The sequence below is a fragment of the Cynara cardunculus genome, unplaced genomic scaffold (genome assembly GCF_001531365.2).
Source record: "Cynara cardunculus var. scolymus isolate 2C unplaced genomic scaffold, CcrdV1 Un_Scaffold_1147, whole genome shotgun sequence".
Lineage (NCBI taxonomy): Eukaryota > Viridiplantae > Streptophyta > Magnoliopsida > Asterales > Asteraceae > Cynara > Cynara cardunculus.
In genome coordinates, this window is record NW_020200689.1 from 58,966 (window position 1) to 84,714 (window position 25,749).

At 34.7% G+C, this 25,749-nt stretch overlaps 1 protein-coding gene and 1 pseudogene across 1 annotated transcript; both read right to left on the bottom strand.

Annotated features, from left to right (window-relative positions):
* Positions 1 to 1,581: 1,581 nt before the first annotated feature.
* Positions 1,582 to 4,638, bottom strand: LOC112502258 (cysteine-rich receptor-like protein kinase 8). The gene is made up of 7 exons (XM_025106124.1): positions 3,861 to 4,638; positions 3,665 to 3,769; positions 3,279 to 3,463; positions 2,992 to 3,202; positions 2,562 to 2,799; positions 2,272 to 2,422; positions 1,582 to 2,174 (listed from the first exon to the last, which is right to left on the bottom strand). Exons 1-7 carry the CDS (start codon positions 4,615 to 4,617, stop codon positions 1,857 to 1,859), a joined length of 1,965 nt encoding a protein of 654 aa, XP_024961892.1. The 5' UTR covers positions 4,618 to 4,638; the 3' UTR covers positions 1,582 to 1,856.
* Positions 4,639 to 13,546: 8,908 nt separating this feature from the next.
* LOC112502248 lies at positions 13,547 to 25,747 on the bottom strand (annotated as a pseudogene).
* Positions 25,748 to 25,749: the final 2 nt, after the last annotated feature.

A 25,749-nucleotide genomic window follows, 5' to 3' on the forward strand; every position in this document is an offset into this window, starting at 1 on the left:
AAATCTCAAACATTTTCAATAAACCTAAAACCAAAATGAATTTAATTTAATTAAAAAAAAACCACAATATCATAAAAGAACTAATAACCTAACACAAAAAAAATTAATTTAATCCAAAAAAACTTAAATTCACATGTACCAAAAGATATTGAGTAATATAAAACCATATCAAGTAATATACAAAACTTATCGATTAATTGTATTTTGACTTGAAATCCAAATATGTAATAATATTAATATCCAAAAAATAACAAAGATTATAAACCTAGTTAGGAAATAGGAAATTATGAATTACCGTTTTAGTTAAAATAAATAATATATATAGCGGGTACAAGACAGGACGGGGAGTACCATATCCGTCCCCGTCCCCATCCCCGATTTAACAGGGAATCCCCATCCCCGACCGGGGTGGGTGGACTGGATTGGGTTCCCCGACGGGTCGGGGCCCATTCCCATGCCTAAGGTTTTGGTCCCCGAACTCAATTTAGTACCAAAGAAAATCCCGAAGGTTTACATTTTGTTTTAGATTTGGTCCTTGGTCTTAACTCTTAACGTGTTTACCATCCCTGTTAATTGTGAGGGTATTTTGGTCTTTTACCATTTTTTTCCAATTAATATTTTCTAAATTTCTTTACATTGAGAGTCTTAATTATTTTAAGAACATGATAATAACTCTTGCCATAGGTGAATATATCAATTTTTTTGGTGAACTGTGGGTTTTCGGACAGTTTATACACACCGACTAATCCCTCGGACGATTACGAATGACTTTGAGTCATTGCATGTGAATCTCCATGGCTAAAAGGGCTTTAGCAACTCTTGGATTTAAACCTCAGGAAAATGACAAAAAGGCCCCCGTAGTTAATAAGATGGTGGACCGGCGTTAGGGAGATAACCAAATACAAAACAAAATGTAAACCTTGGGGTTGGTTTGATAAAATGGTTATGAGGGATTTAGATTTTGTGGAAGAATTTAGAATTGAGCAGATTTGAAATCTTTGGTGTGATTGGTTTGTAGGACTTCAAACGCAATTAAGGGTCCGTTTACCAAACACTTACCTGGTAAGTGCTTACCATTAAAAAACACAATCATTTACTTATCGGGTAAGATTTTAGACCATCAAAACGGTATTGTATGCAACAATTTACCCGGTAAGCGCTTAACATGGTAAAAGTCGTCGCCTTCACTTATTGGGTAAGACCCTTGGTCCCTTGTCTTGTTCTTACCGGATAAAATTCTTAGTCCTTACCATATTCATCCGGTAAAGTATTGTGACTTGGTGTTCAATTACCCGAGTATGCGTTTGGTAAACGACCTCTAAGTTTCATTCTTTACAGATAATTTATAAAAATAAATCATCATTATAAAAATAATTAAATTACCACTTTATTAATTGATTATTACACAATAAATGTTTTTAACATATTAACCATCCATGTGGGATTTCAAAATCCTGTGTTTGAGGGATTTCAATAATATTGCAGATTTTCAATTTTAGAAAATCTGTTAAACCAAATATAAGGTTGGAATGGAATTCAATTCCAAATCTCTTCATATCCAATCCATTGCAATCCTACAAACCAAAGAGAAGAATATATGCATTTGTACAGTACATAAATAGTCCGTTACAGTATATAGAGTATAATCGTAAAATCTCTAACGTAAAAACGTTTATACGATTTAGTACATAATATACAACAAATGAACTTACAAACTCTTCTCACATTTGGTAAGGTTTGAACCCCTGACCTCCTGAAAAGTTGGAGCACTACAGACCCTTAGACCATAGATCCTTTGGTAAATGTTTATATGATTGATGGAGGGTGGTCCAGCCATCTCACCCCGTGTCGTATAGCTAGCGAGATTTTGTAGTGGAACCGGTTAGAACTAAGGACGGAGGTCCAGACGTGTCACCCGTCAATATCGTACTATGTTCCGACATAGTTGGAGATCGGAACGACAATGGCGGCTCCAATGGTGAGGGAAAGTTCGCGGACCATTGACCTTCAAGCATGAAAACGACGGTTGACATTGTTGGGCGGTCATCGGGTTCTTTTTGTACACATAATAACGCGATATTGATCCATTTAAGAGCTTCGTCAGTCGGAAAATTTCGACTCAGACGACGATCTATCAATTCTTCTCCTTTGTTTTCCTTCCATGAGCGCCACACCTTCGATAACCGAAATACTTTTAGGATCGATCAAACTCGTGAAAATACAACATAAACCCTAAATTCATTCAAAACGCAAAAAGATGAATTTGCTTACGGTCGTGAGGAAGTTTTGGGGTTGATTTTGGTAACAAAATTTGTTGTTTCGTTGTCCGGAAATGATTTCTAACAACAATACACCAAAACTGTAGACGTCTGATTTTGTCGAGAATAATCCTTCCATTGCATACTCTGGTGCCATATATCCACTGTCGCAATCGAGATTCGTCGTTAGTAATAGAAATATTTTGTCGGTAAAACATTAAAATTTTAAAATACGTCCTCAAATGATTTGTGACGATGTGTTTAGTGACGATTCATTTGGCGTACAAAAATGTGTGAACTTACTACGTTCCGACAATTCTAATGGTGTTAGCTTCCATCTGATTGCCTCCGAAAATTCGAGCGGTGCCAAAATCTGAAATCTTCGAGTTCATGTCATGGTCCAAAAGAATGTTGCCCGCCTTCATGTCTCTGTGAATAATTTTGAGGCGCGAGTCCTCGTGTAGGTATCGAAGTCCCTTTGCGATTCCGCTTATGATGTTGGCACGCTTACCCCAATCCAATTCCTTACACTTGATAGGATCTGTTGCAAAACGAAAACCCTTTGCGTAAAGCTCTACAAAATGAAAACACTCTACGGAATTGATTTTTGGCGACGGTTGTTATCCGTCGGGAATGGCCATTTTTATCAGAGAGTTTGGTGATCGACCGATATCGAAAGAAACTACCCTCATAAAAGAAATGAAGTTTGTGCGATTAGAGAGGAGAGACGAACCAAAAAGAAAGGTGTCGAGACTGTTGTTAGCCATGTACTCGTAGATGAGAAGTCGTTCGGGACCTTTTATGCAATAACCCAAAAGCCGAACTAGATTCTTGTGTTGAAGTTTTATGATCAACTCTACTTCGTTCTTGAACTCTACGAGACCTTGCCCGGAGTTCATAGATAGTCGTTTTACGGCTATTTCTCGTCCGTCTTGTAGTTTACCCTGTAAAATTTTTAATAATTTTCAAAAATTTGATTCAAGCGAAAAAACGTTGGATGATCGTGAAAATTGTCGTTACCCTATAAACAGGACCGAAACCACCTTCTCCGAGCTTATTTTCGTATGAAAAATCGTTGGTAGCAACCTGTATAGCACTTAGACAGAAGAAATTCATCTCTCCGGTGTCGTCATCTTCCCGCTCATGCGTACTTCGTTCAGGTGAGCCGTCGCTATACCCCACTTGAAACTCAGGCAACAATGGGCCTATTTCAAAATCAGTCAGTCAAAATCAAACGCGACGCCACAATTCGTCGCTATCACATTCTTACTTGACCACATGGTTTTTGCAACAGCTCAGGGTGTCGCTAGAAACCGTATGCAGTCACTAACAAAGAATCGATCATTCGACAAAAACAATATCGTGCTAAAAGAAACTGAAATGATAAAAAGACGCGTTGTGTCGACCTTTTCGCTTCGGTTTCTGGCATCCTTTAGTAATAAGGAAAACCACTACCGCGATTACAACGATGGCTGCTAATATTGGACCAACGATGATTCCGATATTGGTACCTGTAAACGTGATAGTTTAACAATCTGTCGCAAATAACATATAATTAGTGACAGCTTTTATTTGTTACAAATAACGCTTAAAACTACTCACCTGAAGACGCCGGAGCCGGAGCCGGAGCCGGAAACCATGTGGAGCCGAAGAAACTATATGTCTGGTACCGAATTCCACAACTAGTCTTGTAAACTCTTGCTCCCAAGTTTCTATCGTACCGTCGAATTTCGACGATTGCTCCGGTCAAACACTCGTTGCATTCCGTCTCCGATAAATCCGGAGTACACTGCGTGATCGCAAAGATAATTGGCAATCCCGGTACCGTTATGTTGCCGGAAGCGTATTTCCGGAGCCGCCCACCACCAGCAGCCTCCGCCCGCAACTTTCCGAGCAATTCCTCCACCGTCCGATTCCATTGATCGTAATCAGAATCCGAAATATTATTCCGATTCGAGCTGCTACTTATAACACTAACTCCGGAACCCGTAGACCGATTAGAGTACCTTAAAAAGCAATTTTCGTCCAATCCGGTAGCCTCGACTTGGTTCTGGCAAACCTGTCGTAACCGGCGAGCATTATCTTCAACGCAACTGCGGCAGTTTTCCGGGATGATGTCTCCACGGCAAAGGGCGGCAGCGGTGGCTTCTCCGACGGTGGACTTATAAAACCCGAAGCCGTTGTTGGTGTCGGTTATGGAGTTTAGTAGGTCATCAAGGTCTTGTTGGTAGCCGGAGTTGTCAGTGTAGTTGCCGGAGCCGCCGCAGTACTCTCCCCAGAAATCATTCTGAGCGGTGGTGCGATCAAAATTGCAGATCAAGATTGAAAAAAGAAACAAAACCCAGATTGGGAAATCCATTTTCGATCGATTTTCTTTGATCGATGAATTAATCGGTAGTTGTTGTGGATGATTTAACATTTATGGGAATTAGTTGTGGGTCGTGTTCTTCGTCTTTATTATACTGATTGCTGACATTTTTGACCAATAATATCGAGATTCGAACAAACAAACAGAAGCTTGATTTATAAATCAAAAATGGCGAATTGCAAAATAGTGCGATCACGTTGGCTCGTGGTTAATTTATGGGTATAAAAATCGAAATAAGTCTCCATTGATCAAGACGTTTTGTTCATAATGATCGAAACAGCATCGTAGCGACTTGGAGTCAACTATAAAATCATAACTAATCTTGTTCGGTAATTAGGTCGGATACATTATTTTTGTCTAGTGGGGACATCTTTAAGGTAGATTAAAAGGCCGTAAGGCGACCATCTACTTCATGGATAGCCCGAAGTTACTGCATTTGAACCTCCGTGGCCACAAGGGGATTTTTATTCCTTTTTGGATTCGAACCTAAGACCTCCAGACAATTTTGATCTTTGAAGCTCAAGCTCAAACCAATCGGACACCACTCTTGTGTTTAAAATATTGATTTTAATCGGCTTGATTGGTTTCATCATGTTGTGCCCCGACACATATTTAGTTGGCTTGATTTTGACCCAGTTTTGTGCCTGATTTTGGTTTCAAATAGATACTTTAAAAATAAAAATTACAATATAATGGCTTAATTTACTGAATTTGTCGTCATGGTTTTCGCTTAGCGCGAAAAAAAGCTGGACATCTTCATACAATGAGTACGAGGCTTGGAGTTCGATTCCGACACAATCCAGGTTTTCATTGGACCCGTATTTACCTCCTAGTGCCACAAAGGCTTTTGGTGGTCTTATTGGCGCATACCACGGTGGGGTCTTCAACTGGGGTGAAGTCGTAACAAGGTAGTCGTAGGGGAACCTATGGCTGGATCGCAATGGAAATTCTCTTCAAGGTGCTTGCTTCCACTGGGTTGGGGAGAGGGGCGAAGGGTCCAAAGGACACGTAACCGGGGGAGAGTCCCTCATGATGATCGTAGATTTAGTATGGTGGGACACTCCAAAGAGCAATGTTGTACCCTTATTCCATAATAATATAATTAAATTAAATGTAAGGTCAAAGTTAGAAATTTTAAAACTTTAATGGTACGTTGTCACATCCCAATTTATGACGCCAAGACAACTTACAACGACTCAGTAAATAATGAACAGATATCATAAATGTTGTACACAACTTGCGCAGCATAAATGAAATCTCTATCGTAAACATGAAGATTAATTGAATACTAACTTGTCCTTTCTCCGACACAAACGTAAATAGAGCTTAAGATATAAACGTCAAGACCTAAACATTCATAGTATCTCGTACATGACACTAAACCTTCGTTTTCCGTTTGAAACTTTCGGACTTGGCGGCCATAAAATATGCTAATAGTCAGCTAACATCAGCGATATTAACGATTTTTATACAAGACTTTATATATAGTGAGTTATTTTTAAAACTTATATTTAATTTTTTTTTATTTCTTAATTTACACCATTATTTATCTATATTATATTATAAAAAATATTAAACGGTTATTATTGAATTTCTAAGAGGTATAAATTTTGATCTATTATGTACAATTTTTAAACCTCTACAACCTCCGTGTTCAACATGATAAATAAAAATAAATTTTTTTTATTATTAAATTACACTTTATACTTTTATAATTAGTTATTTAGTTTACTTTATACATTATCTTTTCCTGTTTTTCATTTTACGCATTCTCATATTAATATATGTAACTATATATTAACAAAATATATTTAAAAATGTTTATTTTTTATAAATTATACCATTTTAATCGTATATTCAATACCTTCAAAATGAACCCAATATCAAAAGTTATTGAATTTAATAATATTATTAAATATGATAAATACGTACTGATTTTTTTTAGTATCTAATTTTTTTTATTTTTTATTTTCCATTTTACACCCTTATCTATTTATACTATATTATTTATTATTGTTGTTGAATTTTAACTGTCATCTATGCATTATTTACAAGTTTCTAAAGCCTCCACCCCATCCTCCCCTTCCTTTCCTACTTCTCCCACATTTCTCTCCCACTACCTTGAATTATTGTCCACGTTCCACTGTCTATAAAACAATCGGCTAAAAGGAAAACTATATTACTCTCAATTTTGGGATGAAATCGACAATCCGGGTACAAATTTTGAAACCAAAAGAAGGAAAAAGGGCATCCATCTCCCTCCAACCTTTCTCTTCCTGCCATGGAAATCACTCCATCCACCATCGTCACTAAACCATAATCATGCTCTAAAACGGCGGTTTTGAAAGCCCATCCCCACACCCAGATCCACCAGATACATCCTCACGACACGCCTTTATTCCAATCCACCGTCTCACGCAACCTCCGTCATTTCAATATTTCGATTATTTGCAGATTATCTAGAATAAGTGGGAGAGAGGTTCTTGGGAAGAAAGCATATAGAAATGATTTCAATAGGTTCAACATCATGTATGTTAGCCAATCTGACATTATAAAGTCGCACTATCTACACTTAATATTCACTCATCAACTATTTTATGTTTTCAAGACGATGTATGTTAAAGAGGTTAATCCAACATTTTATAGATGCAATAAATTGCTTAAACTCACAGAGTAATTTCAATATTCAATACTTCATGTCCTTTTACATAGTTCTATTTCGATAAGTTCACCTTATAGTTTTTTCTTGTTTGAAAAATATAATATTATGATATTTTTAATGTTTACAAATACCGTTGATCTTTCAAAGATGAGATGAAGACTGAAGTTGTCAAAACAAAGTCTTCAAATCCTTTTGAGATTTAAAGATGAACTCAAACCCTTTAGGTCCGTCTATGGATCAAACCCTTCACAAACTCAGCCATAACCAACATGATCGTGTCAAATCCTTCCTAAATCCCGGGTGGACCTACCCTTTTCGGTATGATTATTCATGAAAGCATAACAATATAGGGGTTAAATGTAAAAAATTTAATGTATATAAACATGAAACTATAAGTTTTTTGGGATGAAATTGTAATTTTTTTGGGTTAAAACCATAAATCAAAAAGTAAGAGATAAATCGAAATTATACTTTTAGCTCTTTAAATACCCAATTGATTTTAATATACGTATTTTCGTTTATAGATTACACCGTTAGAAAGGTTTCGTGCATACCTTTAAAATGAACCCAATATGGAATATTTTTAATGATAACACAAATAAAAAATAACATATTTTTAAAGTTAACTGTACGAGTGTATTTATGATACTTAGTTGATGCAACCATTTCGGAAAAAAATTGGATCTGCCTCGATTGTGCCAAATCACGAATAAGTCTTACACGACCATGCATGTTGTATAGGCTCATTCAGAGGTTTTTAGTTAGACTATGTTCGTCATCCCTCCCTGCAAAAAAACCGCCTTTATCTCAAAGATACTCATTCATCGTCATAAAAACGCTTTTAACCCATATATCTAACTCCCAACATGAACTTGACATCATATAATCAACATTACATGGATTAAATCAGTCGGTCTCTTCTACGTATCTAACGACACTACGAGTACAACATTTTCCTTCAACCAGACAACCTTATAGTCCTTCTCCTTGACTCCATTAATCTACTAATTTCTCAACAACATATGTTCAGAGGCGGAACATAAATGGACTGGATCAGCAATAGTGGAGGGGCCCAAAAGAATTTTATACTTAAAACCTTAATGGACCGGAGATGTTTCACTCTATCAGGAAAAAAGTCCAAGGGCGAAGGCCCCTATGGCCATCCGCCCCTGCATATGTTGCTAAGCAAGCGTAATCAAACAACGATTTAACATAAAACTCTTACCTTGATTGCACTTGTGAATGCTTGAAATCCAACTCAACTCCATGCTTTGATCCCGTTGTTTCAATACAACAGCTTGCAAACACGCCCAGAAAGAATTTCCATCAATAATGATTAGGGTTTGAGATATAATCCTCCATCCCTCAATCATTGCCTAAAATTTAACGAACCCATTCTCTCATGTCTACGTTACACCAAACGTCAATGCCTTTTAAAAGTAATCAACTAGCCCGTCACTTGATTCTATAACTACATTCACGTTTGAATCAGGGTTGTAATAAACGACCAATGTACATATATGATAATGCTAACTAAAAGCATATCAATGTGTTCTCAACGGTTGTTCTGTCTTTCACCTCAGTAGTTACAGAATATGTACTTAGGATGGAAGAACAGTGGCTAAAAACCCTCATGAACACGAGTGCATCCACGTTGAAGTCTATGCAAAATTAAAATATAGTTTCGATTTTAATGCGTCTTTAGGTTAAAGAAAATTAGGTCCGTTTGTGCTCCCGTGGATTTATGAAAAACGTAATTTTTGTCGTTAAATGCAATTGTGTAATAAGATAAGGGTTGAAGTGTTATTTAGTTAGTTCTTTTCAAAGAGCATATAACTAATTTTCAGAATTGCACCTTGAACTTTATGCTTTTTTGTAAGTTAAACCCTAATGCTCGTATTCGTTACAAATAGGTTGGTGTATTTTCCTCCCTTCCTCAATAGGTCCATCTAGGCGACTCAAAAACCCGAACAACCCGATCAACTCAATCCAAACCAACACAGAATAACTTAACACGAAGCAACCCAATGTTTAATCGAGTTGTAAAATTTTCAAACCTGTAGGTATTGGGTTGATATTAAGTCACTATTATTTGAACCCAACCAACTCGATGAACCTGATATCCTTTTATTCCTTAGATTTAATATGATTGTTGAATTTTTATTAATATATACATTAGACAATTACACTATCACGTACGCTCTTCATATACACATATTTTCAATCTATTCACATCTCTATATAACTCATTCGTATATATGTTCAGTAATTGTGAACATATATATGTAAATTAAGAAAATTTGCTGAATATGATATACGTAAGAAGTATGAATAAGTTGTATCAAATTGTTGATGATGAAAAAGAAATTATGAGTAGAAAAATAATATATTCAATGTTAGAAAAATATTTAAATATACCAAATTATCAACCCGACAAACCCGACCAAAGATACGAAAATTACAGACCGACATAAACTTGTCATCCTCTTTTTACGAAGAAGAACTTTGTAGTCATTGTAAACGTTATTCATGTTTTCTAAATAACAAATTTCGGTTTAATCTTACATAATAAGCTTCGTTTTGCAACAATCACATAATATTATAGGGTAAATTACATGAAAAAGTAATGTACTTTAACTTGATTCCTATTTTGGGAAACGTACTTTTAAAACATCCATTTTGGTACATAAGATGTAAAATTTTAAACGTTTAAGTACTCGGTATAACCGGTTGAAGAATTAATTAGTTACCATGCTGATGAAATTGGATTGAATAGCAAATGTTTAACCTGTTACCCGGATACTTAAATGTTTAAAATTTTATATTTTAGGTATAAAAATGAAAGTTATGAGAGTATGTTACCTAAAATAAGAATCAAGTTAAAGTACGTTACTTTTTTCATGTAATTTACTCAATATTATAAATAGAAAGTATAAACTTATCATAGTGATTTAAAAAAGGTCACACGTATTCTTATATTAACATATGTAATACCGGGGTGTCGGCATCGAAATGATATACCAATAAATAAAAATTAATATTCACAATAAAAATATAATGAAGAATAGAAAATGTTAAGAAAATTATTAGACATATTTTTATGGCACGGCCTGCATGACCTTTTAAGTTATTTAATACCAAATTTTGTTATTTTATAATTGTTTTTTCTTTTGCTGAATATTAAAAGCAATAGGACATCCAAGTGAATAGTTATATATATATATATATATATATATATATATATATATATATATATATATATATGTGGTTGGGTTCACGTGAGACCAAGGGTTTTTCGTAATATCCGTAAAACCAATTTGTGTTCACTGATCAACTTTATAAGCTAATGATCTAATGGTCTAAAGTTGTACGGTGGCAATTTTATGATTATTGAGAAGTCTCGTGGCAATTTTGTGATAATAAATGTTCAGATTGTATATCTAATCCAAAGGTAGAGAATTGGTCTTACAAGTCTCACAAAAAACCTTTGGTCTTACATGATCTCAAGTCTATATATATATATATATATATATATATATATATATATATATATGGTATATTTCAAATGCAACCATATCCATTTGTACAACCAATGCAATCCAAATAATTGAGATATTTATAGAAATGATGTGAAATAGCATCTGATACACAAGTTCTCAAGATTATCATAATTTTATGGGTTCTTAAATGAAGACCCCATTTAACACACACACACACACACACACACATATATATATATATATATATATATGTGTGTGTGTGTGTGTGTGTGTTACATTATACGTCCAAAAAATAAAATTTAATTAAACATGTGTTGGAATATTTCATATGTCCAAAATTTGATTTCAGATCTACACAAAAAATAAGCCACCGAGTCTACTAGAATTGATTTCTTACAGTCATAATTTATCAGATTAATCCAGACATATCCTGGATTAAGTACGTTATTTTAACATAACTTAAATATAGCAACTCTAGTTTATTTTAAACCTTATTATCTCGACCACATTTTGAATTAATTTTAAAGTGTTACACATAAATATTTTAGAAAAACGTACCATATTTTGGGAGTGTTTGGGATTGATTATTTGGAACAATTTATATTTTTCTATAAAAGTCTTTATCAACTTATTATAAGTTAATGATTTAACTTTTTCAAAAACTCTTTATTATCGGTTTAACACCGGTATAAGTTGTTTATCCAAACACTCAAAAGTGCTTATTAACGATGTCACACCGGAATAAGTCAATAAGTTATTTTTATAAGCAATCTCGAACACCCTCTTTATATTTTTAATATTTTACCATATCCATCTAACTTTTTAATGAAAAATGGACATAATAATCATTTTACTATTTAATTTAATAGTAAAGTTAGAAAAAAATAAATATAATTAAAATTTAACTTCTAGTTTAACCATTAAGCATTAGTTTTAGTATTTTGACAACCAAGAATTTTGTGATAATAAGCATTTTAATTTTTTATGATATATTAAATAAATTAAATTATTTCGTTTAATATTTTTATGGTTTGACAACTTATATGAAATTCTTACAAACTTCAATTGCATGTTTATATATTGTTTCTTTAATGAAAAAAAGAGCAAATTGTATGAAAAAATAGTTTATTTTAACTTTATTCTTATTTTGAGTAACGGAATTTCAGAAGTTTTATTTTGGTACCTAATATGTAAAGTTTTAAACATTTAAATACTCGGGTAAATGGTTGAAGCATTAACCGGTTATCAAGCTGACGTAGCGAGTGATAAGATGAAATTGGGTTGAATAACAAATAATACTGAGTTGGATACCACGTCACTCGCATATTAGCATGATAACCGAATAATGCTTCAACCAGTTACCCAAGTAATTAAATGTTTAAAACTTTACATGTTAAGTACCAAAATGGAAGTTTTGAAAGTATGTTATCCAAATTATGAATCAAGTTAAAGTACGTGACTTTTTTATGCAATTTGCCCTAAAAGAAATCAAATTACATTTTCATAGAAATTCAACATTATTAGTCTGGATATCTAACTCGCTATGAGAGCCGACTAATCTTAAGACGACCAGCTGCTTTACGGGTAATCCAGAGTCACCGTATTTAAACATCCATGACCACACAGGATTTTTATATAACGTTAACTTCCCATGAAACATATATAGTTTTATTTTGCTGAGTTGTATATAACGATATCTTGTTGGATAGGGGTGTTAATAGGTTGTTCAAATGTCTCCGACCCAACCCAACCCAAATCGTACGGGTTGGTCGGATTAATACTTTGGTACATTAAAATATTTTTCTAACCTTGAATATGTTATTTCTCTACTCATAATTTCTTTTTCATCGTCAACCATTTGATACAACTTATACATACTTCTTATGTATATCACATTCATTTAATTTTCTCAATTTATATATATATATATATATATATATATATATATGTGTGTGTGTGTGTGTGTTTATAGTTACTAAATATATATACGAATAAAATATCAAATAATAGTAACCCAATATCAACTCAATACTTTTGGTTTAAAATTTTTACAACATGATTAAACATGGGATTAGTTTGGATTAAATGATTTCGGATTGAATTGGGTTGATACCACTTGTGGATCTAGTCGGCAAGAATAAGATATCATATATAGATAAATAAATATCATGATCAAAACTTATTTTACTCATAAAAAATAAGTTTGACCAAGTCAACACTTGTCAAAAAAACCATTTTTAAACATATATTTTGTGCCTTTTTAATCTATCTCGACAGAAAATGTCACATAAAAGAATTTGTCACGACAACAACATCGCATAATGAGCCTTTACCTAACATGACAATATATCATAAATGTAACATATACCTGTCTCAACCTTACCGAATAATACATTGTCTTTCAACTCTTTAATAAGTGCATCAAGCTTCATCTTAAATAATCAACAAAGGATATCAGATCTGTCTTCTGGATTTACCATGGTGTCATTAAGAATTCTGACCATTGGAAAAATAGCATCGTACTTTCGATGATCATTCATATCTGGAAGATAAATTCTCCTGACATGATTTAATTTTTTTACATTACCCCGTGTAATACACGGGTTCAAACCTAGTCATCTAATATATGAATATCTTTCTACGGATTAATTAAATAAGATTTTTAGCAGATAAACAAGATGACAATCGTGAAAAAACTGTTGTTTCAAGTAGTATCTACAAAAGAGGTGAATCGCGGTCTTCCAACGACATTTTTCAACTAGCGAGAAGAGGTATTGGAATGTGATGGATCGATCAAGAGTCGTGTAGTTGAATCACCGGTTGTCGTTGTTTGTTCAAATTCGGCCGCGATTCGCCCAGATGACAATGGTGGTTCCGATGGTACAGGAAGGTTTCGGACCATTGACCTTCGAGCATGAAAACGACACTTGACATTGTTGGGCGGTCTTGAGGATCTTCTTGGACACATAATAACGCGATATTAATCCATCTAAGAGCGTCGCGAATAGGAACGTTTAGATTCAAGCGATCATCGATCAACTGTTCTCCTTCGTTTTCTTTCCATAATTTGTACGCCTTTAATAATCAATATTCATTAAACAACGGTTAAAATCGTGATTAGAAAACGGAACTCGAGATTTATCCAAATGAAGAGAAGATGAATTGCTTACTGTTGAGAGAAAGCTTCGGGGTTGATCTTGGTAACGGAATTGGTTGTTTCGTTGTCCTGAAACAATTTCTAACAACAATACACCGAAACCGTAGACGTCTGATTTTGTTGAAAATAATCCTTCCATCGCATACTCTGGTGCCATGTATCCACTGTCACAATCGAAAATGCGTCGTCAATTGAAAAAGGATACGGCTTGCATGATAATAACTTTTTTGTTACTAAAAACAAAAATTACGTCGCTATTCACCACAAAGTTTTTTTAAGACACCCTTTAGACGGAAATATGATGCCGAGTGTAGAAAAGAGACGAAAAAACGCACAATTTATGTTCGTAACATTTCTCCACGGGAGGACCGTCACTATCTTGTTTATGTCGCTAACTGTGATTGGATTTCGATACGTGACAATGATTTTAGCGACAATTCAATAGGATAAGACTCGTGAACTTACTAAGTTCCGACGATTCTAATGGTGTTAGCTTCAATTTGATTGCCTCCGAAAATTCGAGCAGTGCCAAAATCTGAGATTCTCGAGTTCATATCGTTGTCCAGAAGAATGTTGCCCGCCTTCATGTCTCTATGAATAATTTTGAGGCGTGAGTCCTCGTGTAGGTATCGAAGTCCCTTTGCGATTCCGCTTATGATGTTGGCACGCTTAGCCCAGTCCAACTTCTTACACTTGTTCGGATCTGTCGTGTTTTGTTAACGATTTGTGTAATGAGTCATATGAAAAACCTCTTGGAAATGGTTTTTTCAACGAGAATTCTCGTCACAAAAGCCATTTTCGAAGGGAGTTTGGTGTTTCTGAAAAATACCCTCGTAAAATAAAAGATCTATTGCGATGAGAGCGAATACGAACCGAAAAGGAATGTCTCGAGACTGTTGTTAGCCATAAATTCGTAGATTAGAAGCCGTTCGCTTCCTTTTACGCAATAACCCAAAAGCCGAACTAGATTCTTGTGTTGAAGCTTTATAATCAACTCTACTTCCGTCTTGAATTCTACGAGACCTTGCCCTGAGTTGCTAGATAGCCGTTTCACAGCTATTTCTTTTCCGTTTTCAAGTGTACCCTACAAAAGAGATCCAAATTATCAAAAATCGACCAGTTTCAAGTGGGGAAAAGAATTCAAGATCGTTAAATCGGTTACCCTATAAACAGGGCCAAAACCGCCTTCTCCAAGCTTATTTTGGATCGAAAAATTATTGGTAGCAACTTGTATAGTCGTTAGATCGTAGGAATTCATCTCTCCGCTTTCGTTATGCTTACTTCCTTCAGGTGAAGTCCCTTTAAACTCGGCTTGAAATTCCGTTAGCAATGGACCTATTTCCCGACGATCAATCGCGACAAAAATCCGTTGCTAAACATTCACTTCTAATGGATAAGTTAAAAGAAACATAAAAGAGATGAAAAGAGAGAGACCTTTACCCTTCGGTTTATGGCGTCGTCGCAAAATAAAGACACCGATTACGACGACCACCATGGCCGTCGCTAATATTGGAGCAACGACGATTCCCACGTTAGTACGTTTCGTTTTCCCTGCAAACGCGACAATTTAGTAATCTAACGCAAATGAGTATTTGGTACGGTTTTCAATTTAAAAACCACTCGCCTGAAGGTGGCGGAGCCGGAAACCGCTTGACGGAAGGTGGCGGAGCATCAGAAGGCTCGCCTAAAGGTGGCGGAGCAGGGTACCATGTTGAATTGAAGAAAGTATAAGTCTCGTAACGAATAACACAACTAAGTCTGCGGTATGCTAACCCCAAACGTCTACCGAATGGTCGAATATTTCTGATGATTCCGGCCAAGCAATTATCGCATTCCCTTGACGATAAACCAGGAGTACACTGCATTAAACCATAGATAATCGGCAATCCCGGTGCCGTTATATTGCCGGAGGCGTATTTCCGGAGCTGATCGCCACCAGCAGCTTCCAGTCGCAATCTTCCGAGCAAATTCGCCACCGTCTGATTCCATTGATGATAACTAGAATCCGAAATGTTATCGACACGCCGGCCAGTAGCTAAAACATCAATTTCCTTTTCCATATTCCGATTTGAGTACCTTAAGAAACAAAGGTCGTACCATCCGACAGCCTCCATTTGGTTCGGACAGATCTTTCTTAACTGGCGGGTAGCATCGTCTACGCATCTCCGGCAGGTTTCCGGGTGGATGTCTCCACGGCAAAGGGCGGCAGCATTAGCTCGTCCAGACGTTGAATTGTAGAACCCGAAGCCATTGTTTGTTCCGGTGAAGGAGTACAATACGGCGTCAAGGTCTTGTTGGTAGGGGGATCCCTCTGTGTAGTTGCCGGTGCCACCGCAGTAAGAATCCCAGAAACTATCTTGGGCGGTGGTCCGATGAACATCGCCGATCAAGATTGGAAAAAGAAACAAAACCCAGATGGGAAAATCCATTTCTGTTTGATTCTTGACGAAGTTCTTGATGAATTGGTGGTGTATGGAGTTCACCAAGCTAATCTAAATGAAGATGCCTTCGTTTTTAAAGCCATTTTAAGGTACTTTCGCCCTCAATTTCTTTTCTTATTTATCTTGTTTTAAGTGTAAATTCGATAATTTTAATAGTTTTATTAAGAGAAAACTTTTGAATTGTTAAGAGCTAAATCTTGTTTGACAAAAAAAAGTCTGTCTCTTAATGATTCTAGAACCCTCTGATAGATTTTGTATAATGGGTCTCCGTTAACTATTCAGCGTCCTAATTCTATTTTAAACAATTATCTAACAATTATATTTCATTTTGTACTATATCATGAGATCTTCTTAATCATTCTGACTATTAAGGGGTTGTTTGACAGTTGTTGAATGGTTTGGTGCAGAATGATTAAGTGGTCAGAATGATTAAGAGGCTTTCATGATATAGTGCAAAATGAAATATATTTGATTGGTAATTGTTTACGGTGAAATCAGGGTGCTTAATGGTTAAGGGAGGCTCAGGATACAAAATCATTCAAAGGGTTTTAGAACCATTAAGAGACGGACTTTTTTTTTGCCAAACAAGATTCACCTCTTAATGATTTAGATGTTGTCTCTTAATGGAACTATTAAGAGGTAAACAAACAACCTCTAATTATTTTGTATCAAACCATTTAACAACTGTCAAACAGGGCCTAAAGTGTTATTTACTTTCCCAGGTGATCCAACACAGTAAAAACCGATAACTTTACCCAATAAGTGACTGAGGAAACTTTTATTTAGTAAAAAACGTTTATCAATAATTTATTTTAACGGTTAAGGAAGTTATCTGATAAGATAAAGTGAGAAGTTTTGTCTAAATTAACGTTGTCTTCTCTCCTCAAAATTGAAAAGACAACGTTAATTTAGACGCTTTCACCGTATAGTGAAATGGTCGAGCATCCTACTGCTATTCACTCTTGTTGTAAGTCATGTTAGGGGCCGTTTACCAAACACTTACTTGGATAAGCGTTTATCAAGTCACATTACCTTATTACCCAATGAAGATGACAAGGATCAAGAATCTTACCCGGTAAGAGCGAGACAAGAACCAAGAGTCTTACCCGGTAAGTGAGGGCGACGACTCTTACTACGGTAAACGCTTACCGGGTAAATTGGTGCATACATTGTTGTTTTGATGGACTAAAATCTTATCCGATAAGTAAAGGTAGTGTTAAATTTTAACGATAAGCGCTTACCGGGTAAGTGTTAGTAAACGGCCCCTTAATCTCCGACAACAATGAGTTCTATCTAGATCAAGTATATATAGCCACGATCGGTTTGAGCTCCGTATATTTAGTCGACTAAATATAAAATATCGTTTATATAAACACTAGAAGTGGACCTGTGTAACGTAACGCAATATAACCATCATCATTCATGTTCTGTTTTATGTCTCTCTCTCAATTTTAATTTATGGGTTTGTATGATTTAAAGAGATGGATGGTTATCAGTTTTATACAGTATTCTGGTATATTAATTTTACGAAGTTCTGATGCCTAGCTTTAAAAATTGTACATATATAATAATAAGTTGTATAATATAGCAAAATAAATTGGTATGAATTCAAATATGAATATATTCACGATCACAATTTTAAAAATATGTTAAAAATACATTGATATGTGTATTAAGTTAAAAACGAGGGATCAAGAAACAGATAAGGGAAGAATGACAATCATTGGTGGACCTTCTCTTGAACGAGTCACGGAGCTCTCAACRGAGTGGTTTAGGTTCTGGAATTCCATCTCTAGTTGGGGCTTTCGGCTCGAAGGTTCTAAAATGTGGTGCGGGTTCATGTCTCTCGACCAGTTCAGGTTCAAGGGAGGGTGATCGAGGGGRCCCAGACTTTAGATCTCTTCTCTACGGCGGGAGGTCTCTTTTGTATCAAGAGTGTTTTGGGGAGGCCAGGGAAGTCCAATTGAGTCAAAATGACGCCAACTAGGTCATAATCAATCTCATTAGATCCTGATGGGTTTAATGGGCCCATTTCTTCGTAACGAGTCTAATTGGGTCAAAATGACACTAAATGGGTCATGGTTAGTGTAACTACATGTTATTATGAGTAACTGAGGTAGAGAATGGGTCTTAAGTGTCCTTAGTGGGTCCATCTACACTCATTAGGTTATTGGGCCTATTTGGTATAATCGAGTCATTTGGGTCAAAATGGCAATAGATGTATCATTAATAGTCTAATTATACCTTAGTAGGTTAATATGCTCCATTTATCCATAAGGATTCTAATTGGCTCAAAATGGCACTAATTGGGTCATTTTTAGTTTGATCAGACCTTAATGGGTATAATGTGCTTAGTTCGTCATAATTGGTCTAATCATACATTAATTGGAGTGATTGAGTGTCCATTTGGTATTAGTGAATATAATTGGCCTATTTCTTCTTAAGAAGTTCAATTGGGTCAACACGACTCAAACTAGGTCATAATTAGTCTTTTTAGACCCTAATGGGTTTAATGGGCCCAAATCTCCATATCGAGTGTAAATGGGCCATACTTGGTTTGTTCAGACCTTAATGGTAATCATGGGCTTATTTCTCCTATTGAGTCTAATTGAGCCTTAATGGTGCTAAATGGTTCAAAATTAGTATAATCAGACGTTAATGGGTCCTAACGGTCCTTTATGGGTTCAAATTGTGGAAGTGGATATAATGGCCCTAAACCCTAAACAAAATATTTAATTATTATCTTTATAAGAAAATTATATTGTTAAACCAAATATGAATTACTTCGTTATTGAACCTAAATTAAATTATAATAAAAAAATTAAATTAAAAATTTACACAAAAAATATGAATTTTAAATAGTTAATTTGATACTAATATCGATATAGAATAAAATAAAATATTAAAATCAAGATACATCTTGCTGCATTATGTAAGTATTCTTCTATTATTTAGATAATTTAAGTTTAAAAAAATAATGTAAATCTCTTGAATTTCCAAAACATGAAAAGTCTATTTTTAGAGGTTATTGGGTTTAAGAGACGATTCAAACTCCTATCTTTTGTTTTATTAACCTGGATATCCAAAACGTTATACGAGTCGACTAATTCCAGGATGATCAGTGGATAATCTGGAGTCACCGTATTTGAATCTCCATGGCTATAAGGGGATCTTTTATTCATCATTGGATTCGAACCTGAAACCTCCAGATACTTTTGACCTTTAAAATCACAGCTTAGACTAATCAGACACCAATTTTTTATTCAAATTTCTGTTTCTGTTGTCTAAAAAATTAAAACTATTACAGGAATTAAAAGATTTAGTATGGATTATGTTTTCATATTTAATAATTTCATAGTTGTATTTTTCCAAACTTGAAAAAAATATTATTAATATAACTCATAAAAAACAAAATTTGGACGGCCTTATCATAAGAATGTTTCTAAAATATATTTTATATTATTTATTAAATTATTTAAAAAAAAAAAAATCCTATGTTTCGCGATGCAAAATGTGTCAAGATAGCGACATGATTGGATCGTTAAATTACCGACGGATTATCAGCGACTGAATAATTATTTTATTTTTTAATTATGTTTTTGGGTGTCCGCGGTAGTCTTTTGATAGTGGTAACCGTTGGAAATCCGGCGATAATATTCGCCATCAGAAATCTATCGGCAATAAATATCCATTGGTGATTTTCATCATCAGTCACTTTTGACTATCACTGAAATTTGCCTTCGATGATTCGTTGGTGGAACTTCTCGTCATTGAAGGCGGTGGGTGATCGCTTTACCCACCATATTCTCTCCCACGGGCTTTCGCCGACGAATCCGACTTGTACCGATGACTTTCTCTAACGGTATGATCCGTCACATCTTGACTTGGTTCTGATTTCTCTATTTTTTTAATAATACCGAGTCGGGTTCTTCTCCTACCCGTATCGAATAGAACACGCTGAGCCAAATCTTCTTCATGTAAAACCTGCTTGATTTAGATCGGAAAAATCGTGGTAAAGACAAGATACACTTGGACCCAAAAAAAAAACAGTGCTCAAAAATATTTTCTTTTTGGGCACAGGTTTTGACGGTAAAATAAAATAAAATGGACTCAAGTAGGGTTTTATGTAACGTATTTAAAAGCTATACTCATGCTACGGGTTGTTTCATGCCATAAATAAACTCGAACACTCAATAAATCCGTTGGGCAGGCGGATTCATATCTCTTACAACCGGTTTCCCATTAGATCTTAAGTTTATAATAAAACATTATACCTAAAAATGTTACAATAAGTTTATAATAAAACATTATACCTAAAAATGTTACAATAAGTTTATAGGACGTTTTTATGCTTTTTAACAGGGTTTTTAGAACATTTTTTTAAAATAAATTATAGTATTAAACATCCAAAAACGTCTTATAAACTTATTAATACTTTATAGGATACATTATTGGTTGGTTCTATAAACTAATTAAATCTTAGTTATGAACCTTTCAATTATAACACTGGGTATTTGACCTGGAATCACGTGACACCATTTTTTTTACATTTGAAACTTCACAGTAAAACGTTATGAAGGTAACATTCACATTGTTTTTGCTGTGAAGTTTCAAGTGTAAAAAGGTAGTCTCACGGGTCCACGAAAACAGGCTGGTCTCACGTGAACCCAACCCCTGAATATTTAGACATTTTTAGGTGTCAAACAAATTCATTTTTTGTGTAGTGCCTAATGATCAAGATATACATGAATATCGCTTTGCGAGTCCAACAAATAAAATTCACCGAAAAAACGGGGTGGCAATTACGCTCTGAAAGCTAATACTTCAACTACTCGTATGAGGTGAATCACTAATTTCCAACGACTTCGTTCGACTATCTAGCAAGAAGCGTATTGGAGCTTGTTGCATCACCATTTGTCATGGTTTCTTCAAAGACCGCTGCAAATTTAGCGAAGGACAATGGGCGTTCTGATGGCGTGGGAAGGCTCACAGACCTTTCACCTTCGAGCATAAAAACGACCGTTGACATTGCTGGGCGATCTTGAGGATCTTCTTGGACACATAATAACGCAACATTAATCCATCTAAGAGCTTCAGCAACTGGAAAGCTTTGAATCAAGCGATCATCGATCAAGTGTTCTCCTTTATTTTCGCTCCATAAGCGACACGCCTTCCATAACCAAACATAATGAAAGATCGATTAAACTTGCAATAGAAAGTGTGATGTGAAATAATCAAAAGAAGATAAGATCATGAATTGCTTACTGTTGAGAGGAAGTTTTGGGGTTGATTTTGGTAACAAAATCGGTTGCTTCGTTGTCCAGAAATGATTTCTAACAACAACACACCGAAACTATAAACGTCCGATTTTGTTGAAAATATTCCTTCCATTGCGTACTCTGGTGCCATGTATCCACTGTCGCAATCAAGGTTCGTTGTCATTGAAAAAGGATAGGCATGGCTTTCGAGACAGAAATTAATTTGTCGCTAAAAAACAAAAATCACTATAACGAAATTGAGTTTATAGAATATCAAAAATTTCTAAACGTCCTAATATACAGCTTTATAAGACTTAATTTATAAGACTAAAAAATAAAGACTCTTATCTAAAGGCGTTGTAATAATTTTATAGGAATATAAGATACTTTTGGGCGTCATAACAAGTTTTTAGGACATTTTAAAAAAAAATCCGTCTTATTAACTATTTTATAGGATACTATTTAAAAAAGTGTCTTATAAAATCGAATCCCCTATAAAAAGATGGGTTTATATGAAGCTTTTTCAAATAGTGTCCTATAAAATTGCTAATGGACATTTTGTATTAAAAGTGTGTTTAAAAAATTTGTTAAGACACACAAAAGCGTCTTATAAACTTATTACAACGACTTTAGTTAGAACGCTTATTTTTTGGTCTTATAAAGTAAGTCTCGTAAAACAGTTTATTAGGACGCCTGTAGTGAATGTTGTCGTTGTTTTAGCAACGATCCGTTAGAAGTAGGAAAGCTTGTGAACTTACAAAGTTCCAATGATTCTATTGGTGTTAGCTTCCATTTGATTGCCTCCGAAAATCCGAGCAGTGCCAAAATCTGAAATCTTCGAGTTCATCTCGTTGTCCAAAAGAATGTTGCTTGCCCGATGAATAATTGTGAGGCGTGAATCTTCGTGTAGGTATCGTAGTCCCTTTGCAATTCCACTTACGATATTCGCACGCTTGGCCCAATCCAATTCCTTACACTTGTTAGGATCTGTCGTAATTTGTTAACAATTCGCGTAAAAATCTAAAACAATGAAACATCTCTAGGAAATATTTTGCGTTGCGAGAGCAGATACGAACCAAAGAGGAATGTGTCAAGGCTATTGTTAGCCATAAACTCGTAGATGAGAAGCCGTTCATTTCCTTTTACGCAGTAACCGAGAAGCCGAACTAGATTCTTGTGTTGAAGTTTTATAATCAATTGTACTTCCGTCTTGAACTCTACGAGACCTTGCCCTGAGTTCCTAGATAGCCGTTTTACGGCTATTTCTTTTCCATCTTGTAGTTTACCCTGCAAATCAAGTTGGAATTTGTCACAAATTATAATACTACTAGAAAACAAGGTATCATCGACGGAAAAAGTTCAGCGAGGGAAATGCCAAAAACTAGATCAGCGAGGGAATTGGCCAAAAACGTAATCCCTGGCATCTGCGAGGAAAGGCCAGAAATTATTTCCCTTGCTGATCTGTCACTGATAACATTACCTACGAGCTATTGACCGACATTACAACAAAATCGGGTTTATATGACACTCCCAATTTTTTAAGCATCCTAATAGACCTATTTATAGGACTTAATTTATATGACCAAAAAAATAAAATGTCCTATCTAAAGGTGTTGTAAGAAGTTTATATGACGTTTTTTGACGTCGTAATAAGTTTTTAGGACACTTTTAATACAAAGCGTCCCATTATCAACTTTATAGAACACTATTTGAAAATTTGTCCTATAAAAACAAGTGTTCTAAAAAAAAGTTTAGAGGACACTTTATCAAAAGTGTCCTATAAAGTTGCTAATGCGACACTTTGTATTAAAAATGTTCTAAAAACCTTGTTAAGACGCCCAAAAACGTCATATAAACTTATTACAATACCTATAGATAAGACGCTTTATATTTTGGTCCTGTAAATTAAGTCCTATAAAGCGGTCTATTGGGACGCTTAAAGATTGGGGATGTCCTATAAACTCTAATTTGTTGTAGTGCGACGGAACACCCTTTTTGCGACGGATCAGCGATGGAATTTTCCTCCGTTGATACTCTTCATTTTTGTAGTGAAATCGACATGATTGCAAGTGAAAAAAAAGAGTTTCAAGATTCTGAAACTTTTCCGTTACCTTGTAAACAGGACCAAAACCGCCTTCTCCGAGCTTATTTTCAATTGAAAAATTATTTGTAGCAACTTTTATAGTACTTAGACCAAAAGAATTCATCTCTCCCGCGTCATCGTCTTCCCTTTCATGCTTGCTGCCCTCTCGTAAACCGTCATCAAATCCAACGAGAAAATCGGGTAGCAATGGACCTATTTCCAAATTAATCGCCACAAAAAATCAGATTTTTGAACGCTAAAATCCGTCGCTAATTCGTCACTTCCATTAATTTTTTGCAAAAAAAACAATTAAATCTTTGTATTTAAGTTTATTTAATAAAAACAATTCTCAACAATCATTCCTTATTATTTTCTTTGGTTTCTTTATTGCATGCAAGAAATAATGGTTTTAGCGACGCTTTCGTCGATGTTGAAAGTCCGTTTATTTTAACAGTATACAGCGACAGCATGTCGTCGTATAACATATCGTCGCTAAGGCACGTCACTACAAACTCACTTTTCTTGTAGATATGTATAATCTCTGTTTTTTAGATTTCTAACGTTAATTATATTATTATTTCTATAGTTTTTTAAAGGACAAATTACATGAAAAAGTAACATACTTTAACTTGATTTCTATTTTGGGTAATGTACTTTTAGAACATTTATTCTGGTACCTAAGATCTAGAGTTTTAAATATTTAAGTATCCGGTTAACTGGTTGAAAACTAATTTTAGATTAAAAAAATTCATGTCACTAACCACGTTAGAAAATAATACTAAGTTAGATACCACGTTAGAAAATAATACTAAGTTAGATACCACATCACTTGCCACATCAGCATGATAACCGGTTAATGCTTCAACCGGTTATCTGGGTAATTAAATGTTTAAAAATTTACATGTTAGATACCAAAATAAAATTTTTGAAAGTACGTTACCTATAACAGGAATCAAGTTAAACTACGTTATTTTTTCATGTAATTTGCTTTTTTTTAAACTTTATATAAAATATAATAACTTAATCAAAAATAATTTTTTCATTTTAAATAATAATTATAATTTGGAATTATTTTATGGTTTTCTGTGTTTTAAATAATAATAAGGAAAAGTATAAAAAAAATCATAGACTTTAGTGTTCAGAATGATTAAGTTTTGGGACAATTTTTTGGAACAATTAAGTTTTTGGACATTCCACAACATATTAAATAACTTCTTAGACTTTCTAAAACCTATTAGATACATCTTCATAACCTATAAAACTGGTTGATGTGATAAAATAATGGAAAAGGTCTAGAAAAAAACCAATGTGCTTTCATATTTTGAACGATTAATTCCCTAACTTTTTTAACTAAAAAAGTACTTACATCTATAAAATAAAACAAATATACCAAAAAAAATACTTATATTTTAAAAAAAATTACTTACATTTAAAATATATTATAGATAAATTTATTTTAATTAAAAATAAAATATATTATTTTTTAAATTAAACATAATAAAAAAAAAGATTTAAAAAGAATTTATTAAAAAAAATCTAACAACAGAGAATATGTTGAATAGGGCATGCAAAAGAAAGAAAAAACGAAAGTAGATTTCGTGTTGACCGTTTCTCTTCCTTTTCTGCCGTCGTCGGAAAATCAAGAAGACGATCACCGCCACCACCACCGCCGCCGCTACTATTGGACCAACAATGATTCCGACATTACTACTTTTCGTCTTTTCTGCAAACCCAACAGTTTAGTAAACCCTAACATGATAACAGTTTCCGAAGGTTTCAATCGTTAAAAAAATGGCTCGCCTGAAGGTGGTGGATCAGCCGCCGGAAACCATGTCGAATCGAAGAAATCATCATTTTCGTACCGGATAACACAAGTAGGCTTGTAAACTCTAGCTCCCAAACTTCTATTAAATCTTCGAATCTCTCCGGTGGCTCCGGCCAAGCAATCATCACATCCCGTCGCCGTTAAATCAGGAGTACACTGCATCATCCCATAGATGGTTGATAATCCCGGTGCCGTTA

Coding starts and splice junctions, on each gene's coding strand:
- LOC112502258 (XM_025106124.1), bottom strand. CDS start 4,617: ATGGATTTCCCAATCTGGGTTTTGTTTCTTTTTTCAATCTTGATCTGC. Junction 3,464..3,664: donor CCAGAAACCGAAGCGAAAAG/GTCGACACAACG, acceptor ATTTTGAAATAG/GCCCATTGTTGCCTGAGTTT. Junction 2,423..2,561: donor ATTAGAATTGTCGGAACGTA/GTAAGTTCACAC, acceptor CGATTGCGACAG/TGGATATATGGCACCAGAGT.